This window comes from Onychostoma macrolepis, chromosome 18 (assembly GCF_012432095.1).
Source record: "Onychostoma macrolepis isolate SWU-2019 chromosome 18, ASM1243209v1, whole genome shotgun sequence".
Classification (NCBI taxonomy): Eukaryota; Metazoa; Chordata; class Actinopteri; order Cypriniformes; family Cyprinidae; genus Onychostoma; species Onychostoma macrolepis.
The window spans coordinates 2,050,553-2,059,730 of NC_081172.1; the positions used below are offsets into that span (position 1 = coordinate 2,050,553).

Here is a 9,178-nt window from a genome sequence, read left to right on the forward strand (position 1 = left end):
CTTGTAAATGATAAACATCTTACATATTCTGAAATGATACAAGCTTAATTTGTATTTTTAAATGTTAAATAATTTTTTATCATTGTATTTTTCACATTAGTTTATTATTTGTACACTATTTATTTATTTTAAACCGATAAACATCTTGCAGATTCTAAAAGGAGGGTGCAAGCTTAAATTAATAATTTTGTTTTATACATTTTTAGATTTTGTTGTTATTTTCATTTAATTTTTTTAAATAAATGAATCAAATGGTGTAGAATCTTTTTGTTTATTTGCAGTGTTAATTATTAAGGATCTTTTAGTAACACCATTTACAAAGTGCATGGGAATAAACAACATTTAACACTGAGGCACATTCAGACTCTCCCACGGAATCTTGTTTGACGTCAGTCTTTGGCTGCAAATGCATTTTGCTGTGAATGTTGGGTAGTTTCCGCTCTCTGTTCATCTGGGTCAGACTTGAGGTCTTGATCTGGTGCAGATGGAGGTTTTCTGGGTGGGTCAAATATAGGCTTGTATATATACACACCTCCCACCACTCCAACCAGAGTAGCAACTCCAATCTGATTAAAGGGAATCCGTCTTCTAAACATGATCTTATGTTATGAAAACACAAAACATCCCACTGAAAAGAAAACAGAAAGCAGAAAGAAAACTTATGAGATACTACCAACCTATTCTGGAGTCATTGCATTTTGTATATCAGATATTAGTGTTGTATACCTGCTGTTTACAGAATTTTAAGTATGCATAAATCAAGTGCACTGCACAAATAGCCTACTATATGTACATTACGGCGTGTATTATGAACCAAAGACTTTGGTGACGACTATATTCACTTAAATGAGCGAGGAACGTCATAAGCACATGTATATCTTAAATTTGTAATTAATAGTTCCCTCACTCACCCTTTCAGTCAAAACTGAGGAGTGTGAAAAGTGTGCATTACAACACAAGCAGACAAGGACGAAAGAGCGACTACGGCATCTCGCGCAGGACAAATGCGACGTACGTTTTCGCATTTCAAATTTTTTTCAACATATATTTATAATAATATGTGTCGGAACCCATTGACAAGAATCACGAAACACGTATTAATGAATTTAAAATTATTATAAACATTAAATTTTTAGCGGTTAACGTTTGTTATTATATCCTTATTACATATTCATGAGGTCACGCGTGACGTCACCAGCCAAACACGGAAATAAGCCTCGTTTCCACATTCAAGTCACAGCAGCTCTCAGTAAAAGCGCCTCAAAATGAACACATACAGTCGGAGTTAAAATGCTGAAGTTTAAACCCCATCTGAGGCTCATGTGGAGACATGGAGAAGATTCGAGAGCGCTTCACACAGAACAAGCCCTCGCGTGAATCAGTGAAACTGAGGAAGAGGAGCTCCTTTCTGTACCGCACAGACATCAAAACACCTCAAACACTCAGTGAGACTTCTCAAACTCACATTATTACACTTATTTTACAGCTGAACGTGTTTTAATGAGAAGACAAAAGTAGTATTTAGTCATCTTTAAATAGCACTAACAAAAAGTAGAATTAGCATTACTAGTAAGTTGCATGAATATTCAGATTTCTTTGCGTAATGTAATATTAGGTTATCAAAAAAGTAAAGATCTTAAGAAAGTTTGTGTAGATCTTTCTTTGCATTATTACATTATATTAATCATGAAATAGAAATTAAACAGACAGTGCTGCTCACAAACATCATGTTTAGGTCATATTTAACCCAAAATCAATAGACACGAGACGATCAATAAAATTGTAAATATAAAGATAAATGCATTTTTTTTTTTATTATTATTAAGGGCTATTTTTTTTTTTTTTTTTTTTTTGCATTGTGACTTTATTATTATGACAATTAAGTGGATTTAAAATTCTCATTTCAGTCTGCTAAAAATTATTTCAATTATAATTTATTAATAATATTTTTACTTTTAATCAAAAGGCTGTAATGAATGCTATAATTAACTTATCATTTATATTATTATTTTGCATTTTGACATTATTTTCATGAGAATTAATTCAATTTTTCCCCTAAATTCTCATTACCGTGTAAACGAAAATATATTTATTTAAATTCTACTTACCATATATTTATTGCATTGAATTGTATTTAAAAAGTAGTTAGCAATGATTATGATGATGATAGTGTACCTTGCAATGAATTTAATATGCTATTAATGAGAATTTGGTGAATTTAACCAAAACAAAAATTATATTAATCAGCATTATATTGGTCATCAGCCACCTTGCTTTGATGATTTTGCCATCAGTCATTAAAACACATTAATCACTACTATCTATACATGCAAAGATTAGAAATGTGTGCTAACTGTGTGATTTCTGCAGAATTCTTTGGCATCAGCATCACAGTCTTCTCGGTCGTATTCCGCCTGCTCAACTGCGTTCTGGTCCAGACCAGCTTCGTCCCGGATGAGTACTGGCAGTCGCTGGAGATTTCCCATCGAATGGTCTTCAGATATCCTCGTTTATGCACTGAGCTGTTTAGTTTGAATATAATACTCTGGAAAAATGTGCAAATGAGATCCTTAACATATTTCTCACTTATGGCTATGAGACGTGGGAATGGAAGGAAGGCATCCGGGGATATTCTTATCCTCTCCTGTTCGCTCTGATGTACAAACTCCTGCATCTGATCAACTATGACACGGTTTATTTATTGGTAAGACTTCAGTGTATTATATAGACAGCAGGTCTGATTGTTCTCTAACATGAATCCCGGTTCCTGCAGGTGTTTGTGCCGCGTGTTTTCCAGGCACTGCTGGCTGCGTATGCAGACGTGAAGCTGTATAACCTCGTCCTGCAGTGGGAAACTCCAGATGTGGCCAAATGGACAGTAAGACGACAATCTTAAAGGAATAGTTCACCCACAAATGAAAATCGGCTGTTTGTTTCTTCATCAGATTTGGAGAAATGTAGCATTGCATCACTTGCTCACCAATGGATGCTCTGCAGTGAATGGGTGCCGTCAGAATGAGAGTCCAAACAGCTGATAAATGCATCCATCAAGACGTTTTTAACTAAAATACAAGTCCATAATCCATAATAACACTTCCTCCATTTAAAAAAAAAGAAAAGTGCATCTCCTGTTGTCTTTCACATCAAAATCCAGCCACATATTTGTTTAGAGCTGTTTTTGACTTTAAACGGCACTTGATCTATGCAGATTTCTTTCCTTATTCAGACCTTTTTCATTGTATAAAAAATATTATAGACTCTATTATAGTTAATGAAGACTTAATGATGGATTTCTTTCAGCTTTTGTCTTCTCAAGGACTGGAGTGTTGTGGATTATTGTGATGTTTTTATCAGCCGTTTAGACTCTCATTCTGACGGCACCCATTCACTGCAGAGCATCCATTGCTGAGACACTGATGCAATGCTACATTTCTCCAAATCTGATGAAGAAACAAACTCATCCTAATCTTGTATGGCCTGAGAGTGAGCACGTTTTCAGCAGATTTACATTTTTGGATGAACTGTTCCTTTTATGATATTATGCAGATACACAAACATTAATTTGAATGCTTTTGTGCTGTGTTTTCTCAGTATTTCTGTCAGCTGTGTTCATGGTTCACCTGGTTCTGCTGCAGCCGGACTCTGACCAACACTATGGAAACGGTTCTGACCACCCTGGCGCTTTGCTTTTACCCTTTACCCGGCTCCAAAACGCACAACAGGTGGGTCATTCCGTGTCAACTCAACCAGAGGTCCCCAGCTCAAATTTTTGATTTGATTTCTGAAGAAAGATAAACATGTATAGTGATGAAAGCCAAAATATTAAATGCCATTGATGAATATTTACTGAGTGATCCACTATTTTGTAGAGGGGGTGAAATTGGCAATTTTCACCTGAGATTCAGAGTCAAATTACAGGGGGTTAAAAATGACTTCAGAAAGATGGCAGCATCATAATGTTATTTTTACACAGAGATTGGTAGGTCTGTTAGTGAAATCTGTTGACTTTAGCTGTTTTTGTTGCATTATGTGCTGATGGTGACCATTCAAAAATGGGGAAACAGCACTTTTCAAGTTATTTCTCCAAGGTTTGCATGCCTGTAATTTTAAGAAGCATTAAATATATTTAATGACCTTTTTAGATATTGGGTCTCAACAAACTTTCCTTTTGGCATCTTAAGTTTTAAGGCCCTATATGGTTCGGTTCTAGAGATATTGGAATTTTAATATGGCTCCAGGAGTAAATTGTTAAAACATACATATTTTCAGCATTACTTAGTGTCATAACTACACACCAGTGAGTGCACGGACCTGTTACAGACTCTTTTTCTGCTCTCTCCTCTTCAGCTGGAAGTATTTGTCTCTGGTGTCGTTGGCCGTCGTTGTCCGTCCCACAGCTCTGATCGTCTGGCTTCCTCTGCTCTTTTATAATTTCTGTGCGGAACAGAACAAGCTGAAGCTCATCACACAGCGATGCTTTCCCATTGCGTAAATATTGCATTTGTTTCACTTGTAGTTTATAGTTTGGACATTGGTGATAATCTCTGTTAGTCTTCTGTATGTTTACGAATGTTTTCATCATTTGCGCAGGGCTCTCGCATTGGCCGTCTCGACACTGATAGACTCTGTGTTCTATGGAAAGGTAGTTTTAATTTTATTCACACACTTTGGGATTACAGAAATTAAAATATAAATGTGAATAGCTCTATTGAGCAAAATGCCTAAAGCAACAAATTTATTGATTTTTATGAATGAGTGAGTTTCAACCCAAAAAGACATAAACCAGTGTTATTTTATTTTTATATACTATTATTGTGTGTGTGTGTATGTAAACATTTTCAGTTTTCTTTTTAGTTTGTTTTAGTAATTTTCTTATGAGCTTTTTAAATTTTTATTAGTTTCTTAAAATATTTCCGTTTAGCTTAAATTTTTTATATTTGTTTATCTTTTTTTGTTTGTTTGTTTTAGCAGTTTTAGCACTTCAACTAAAACATATTCTAATATCTAATTTGAAAAATTGTTTAATCTAATATTGATCTTTTTTCCCCATTTTGGCTTCATTTTTAATATGTAAATATATAAATTAAAATATACATTGTGTGTGTCTATATATATATATATATATATATATATATATATATATATAAGTGCTGTCAAGCGATTAATTGCGATTAATTGCATCCAAAATAAAAGTTTTGTTTACATAATATGTGTGTATAATGTGTATGTTTATGGTGTATATATAAATACAAACACATGCATGTATATATTTAAGAAAAATTTTATGTTTATATAATGAATATATATATATATATAGCATATAAAACATAAGAATATGAATATATAAATGTATAAACATATTGAAAATATATACTATGTGTGTGTATTTATTTATTTATATATATATATAAATATGCACAGTACACACACATATATAATGTAAACAAAAACCTTTATTTTGGATGCAATTAATCATGATTAATCATTTGAAAGCACTAAAGTATATATATATATACATGCGTGTTTCTTGCACTGAATTAAATGTAGGATTTTTTAATTAAAAAAAGCAGTAATGAGTATGTAATGTGAATCACTTTGAGAATAATGAGAATAACAAACTGAAAAGTAAAACATCTGGATGCATTATGATAAAAAAAGAAATAGGGAGGAGAATTTGCTTAATTGTCGTTATTCAAAAAACAATAGTTGATTTTGTGGTGAAATATGACCCGTCATGTTCTTGACAGTCTTCCTGTGATGCTTTTAGAAGCTTTCAGGCTTAGATTGAATCATGTCTCATCGTCTGTATTTCTGAAGTGGATCCTGGTCCAGTGGAACTTCCTGAAGTTTAATGTGCTGCACAACGTGGCGGAGTTTTACGGATCTCATCCGTGGCACTGGTACTTCACTCAGGGTCTGCCGGTCGTGATCGGCCCACACCTTCCTCTCTTCCTGCACGGATGTTCACTGGCCACCAGAAAGCACAGAATCCTGCTAATAACCATCTTCTGGACTACAGCTGTTTACAGGTGCACATCTGCTTTTAACATACCACATACAGAGAGAGCATTATATCAGCAACTTTTGCATAGATGACCGTGTAAGTATCTTCTAGTATACTGTTATAAAGATCTCATCGATTTACAAGCAATCATAATTTTACCACATAAATATCAGCATCTGCACCACATTGCATATTTTTTTAGGCCTTTGAATAAAATGTATCTGTTTTTTCCTACATATCATCACTATATTATAATATACAAGCCATAAAAGCCTGTTAGATCAAATATGATACTCACCAAAAACATGTGCAGTCTTGTTTTTTTATTACATTTTTAAAAATGATTTTGTCTGAAGTTTGAATAAACTCTTCCATTTCATAAAATATTTTTTTCTGACTATTATTTAATATATTATGCTTTACAGGGTTGATGCACTATGGCATTTCTGAAGTACTTCAAAGAATACAGTAGTTGTTTTATATGTAGAAAACCAAAAATCTATTTTAATTAGCTCATTAAATATGTTTTTTGCAGTTTGCTCGCACACAAGGAGTTCCGGTTTGTTTATCCAGTGCTGCCGTTCTGTATGATATTTAGCGGTGAGTTTCTGAACATTTAGCTGTTTGTGTAGCTATGAAAGCGTCCTGAAGATCTTCATGCTCTTGCTCACAGGTATGTCTCTAGCGAAGCTGCAAGCGTGGAGGAAACCTGCTGCTGCTGCTGCCCTGCTGCTCTTCAATCTGATTCCTGCGTTATATACGGGTTTGATTCACCAGCGTGGATCTCTGGACGTCATGCATGACCTGCGGGAACTGTGTGACCCCAGCGACTCTCAGAGCTCACCTGAGCTGCTGTTCCTCATGCCCTGTCACTCCACACCGCTCTACAGGTAACCTTCTACATCTGTATTCTTTGAAGTACTTCAGAAATACCTTAGTGCATTAACCCTGCAAAGCATAACATATTAAATAAAAGTCAGAAAAAAAAATATTTTATGAAATGCAACAGTTTATTCAAACTTTAGACAAAATACTTTTTAAACCCTTAAGTGTCGTGAAAGTGCACTATCCAAACTTAAATTGTTATAATTCATGAACACTTTGGAATACAGATCTAAGGTTGGACTCTTTTTAAAAAAAGACAATCTGCAGATTAAGTGGAATCATTTAAAAATAAAGTATCAAAAAGTTATAGAAGTTACTGTAAAAATATACACTGTACCATTTTTTTATTTCATATGAAATATTTTACAAAATATTTTTGAACACAAAATTGCTATAAAATTAAAGCCTTATGTCTGTATAAGTTATGTTCCAAATTTGAAGTTGATATTTAAAAAAATTGAATTTTATTTAGGGCGTTATACCACAAACAGCCACCGGGTGCCATCAAAACTCCATTGCATTTTTCTGTCACAAATATCTCAGTTTCTCTCTCAATATTACTTAGATCAAAAAATAACCTTGAGAATCTTGAGACTCAGACCTTTCCGACAATATGTATTTTGTCAAGATTATAAAAAATTGATTCTTATCGACCGTAATACTTTTTGTAATTTGACACTTGACTCCACCCACTAAGGGGAGGAGACCCCTAAAAGATTTTAAAGTACCATTTCCATGGTAACGCAATGTCTGATTTAAAAATGGAATTCTGAGGTGTTAAGCTTTCAAATGATATATCAAAATATGTAATAGAGAATAAAGACAATGAAAAAAAGAGCGCCATTGGGTGACACTTAAGGGGGTTTAAAAATGTAATAAAAAAAACAAGACTGCACGTGTTTTTTGTGAGTATCATATTTGATCTATCAGGCTTTGATGGCTTGTATATTATAATAGTGATAATATGTAGGAAAAAAACAGATCAATAGGCCTAAACTGAACAAAAATATGCAATGTGGTGCAGATGCTGATATTTATGTGGTAAAATTAAGATAGCTTGTAAATCAATGAGATTTACAGTATAGTATAGCAGATACTTACATAAATTATAAAAAATATCAGTCGTCACTTTATCTCCAATAATATGGCTTAGTAAGATGAGATTTAAATGCTAAGTTGGTGCATTATAAAGGTATTCATAATGTATAATGCATTATATCTTTTCATAAATAATTTTATCCAAAGTTAATATTTGCAGATTCTTCGTTACATCTGAAATTGGTTGTTTGTCATGTGTTTCAATGCATGATACTTATAAGACATGATAGTGAATAGATAAGAATTATAATGTATTATAACCGTATGCATTACAAATGCATTAAATATGAAGGCTTCAAGTGAAGTAGTACCACAGCTCTGTAGTTTCAAAACATATAATGCAACGCAATTATTGAGAGATGAATAAACAAGCGTTCCTCAAAAGCCTGATGATCAGATTTGAGACTCGCTGATTTGTGATTGATGGAGAATCAGAAAAGCCGAGCTGCTTCAGTCCAGTAAGTGTTCATCTGGAAATATTACTACAGTTATTATTATGTCTACTTGATAAAAATCAATAAAGATTTGTACAATTACACTAAAAGAGCTTTTACTTCCTGATCAGTCAACAGAAAGCATGGAGTAGATTGTGTGACAGCAGCTTTGTTAATGTTAGAGGCCTTAGAAATGTGCAATAAAAGGCTTGTTCTGTTTATGTTTTGCAGTCACCTGCACTGTCCCCTCAAACTGCGGTTCCTGGAGTGTCCACCAGATCTCACGGGAAATAAGGAGTACGTGGATGAAGCAGACGTGTTCTTCTCCAACCCTCTTCACTGGCTCCAAACATCCTTCCCATCTCAGTCCACGCTACCTTCACATATAGTGCTGTTCGACTCCCTGGAGAAGGTAGAAGAGCGGTCAAATCACATCACTAAATGTTTACAATCACTTATCAACACCTAGATGGTACTTGCCTGCAAAAGTTGCCACAGCAGAAAATCAAAAATCACAAATAATCAAAATAATTTGATTATGCTTTCATATACCGAGTTCTCTTTCAGGAGATTTCATCATTCCTGGAGGAAAACCGATTCGCCAAACAAGCTGAAATATTCCACACGCACTTTCCTGAAGGTCGAGTGGGAAGGAACATATTAATATACACGAGAGGATCTGCACTGATGACTAATTAAGCTTTATTTTTTTAACTCATTGCAAACCTATATAAAGAGTTTTGTTTTCTTACACCGT

General features: G+C 34.0%; 2 protein-coding genes across 4 annotated transcripts; one reads left to right on the forward strand and one right to left on the reverse strand.

Moving 5' to 3' along the window:
* Positions 1 to 255: 255 nt before the first annotated feature.
* Positions 256 to 2,488, reverse strand: LOC131524260 (uncharacterized). Of its 3 annotated transcripts, none has more exons than XM_058751212.1 (2): positions 2,355 to 2,488; positions 256 to 628 (listed from the first exon to the last, which is right to left on the reverse strand). In XM_058751212.1, the coding sequence occupies exon 2, from the start codon at positions 594 to 596 to the stop codon at positions 390 to 392; it is 207 nt and encodes a 68-aa protein (XP_058607195.1). In that variant the 5' UTR covers positions 597 to 628; positions 2,355 to 2,488; the 3' UTR covers positions 256 to 389. The 3 variants fall into 3 exon arrangements, with proteins under 3 accessions (XP_058607195.1, XP_058607193.1, XP_058607194.1); XM_058751210.1 differs by lacking the exon at positions 2,355 to 2,488 and adding an exon at positions 912 to 1,026; XM_058751211.1 differs by lacking the exon at positions 2,355 to 2,488 and adding an exon at positions 727 to 900.
* pigb (phosphatidylinositol glycan anchor biosynthesis, class B) lies at positions 1,175 to 9,172 on the forward strand. The gene is made up of 12 exons (XM_058751209.1): positions 1,175 to 1,445; positions 2,371 to 2,500; positions 2,587 to 2,704; positions 2,774 to 2,878; positions 3,592 to 3,722; positions 4,348 to 4,488; positions 4,591 to 4,642; positions 5,818 to 6,029; positions 6,540 to 6,604; positions 6,678 to 6,894; positions 8,653 to 8,833; positions 8,989 to 9,172. Exons 1-12 carry the CDS (start codon positions 1,331 to 1,333, stop codon positions 9,118 to 9,120), a joined length of 1,599 nt encoding a protein of 532 aa, XP_058607192.1. The 5' UTR covers positions 1,175 to 1,330; the 3' UTR covers positions 9,121 to 9,172.
* Positions 9,173 to 9,178: the final 6 nt, after the last annotated feature.

Excerpts from the sequence above, each read along its gene's own strand:
- LOC131524260 (XM_058751212.1), bottom strand. The coding sequence starts at position 596 with ATGTTTAGAAGACGGATTCCCTTTAATCAGATTGGAGTTGCTACTCTG.
- pigb (XM_058751209.1), top strand. The coding sequence starts at position 1,331 with ATGGAGAAGATTCGAGAGCGCTTCACACAGAACAAGCCCTCGCGTGAA. Across the intron at positions 4,643-5,817 it reads ACTCTGTGTTCTATGGAAAG|TGGATCCTGGTCCAGTGGAA; the intron begins GTAGTTTTAATT and ends GTATTTCTGAAG. Across the intron at positions 6,895-8,652 it reads CACTCCACACCGCTCTACAG|TCACCTGCACTGTCCCCTCA; the intron begins GTAACCTTCTAC and ends TATGTTTTGCAG.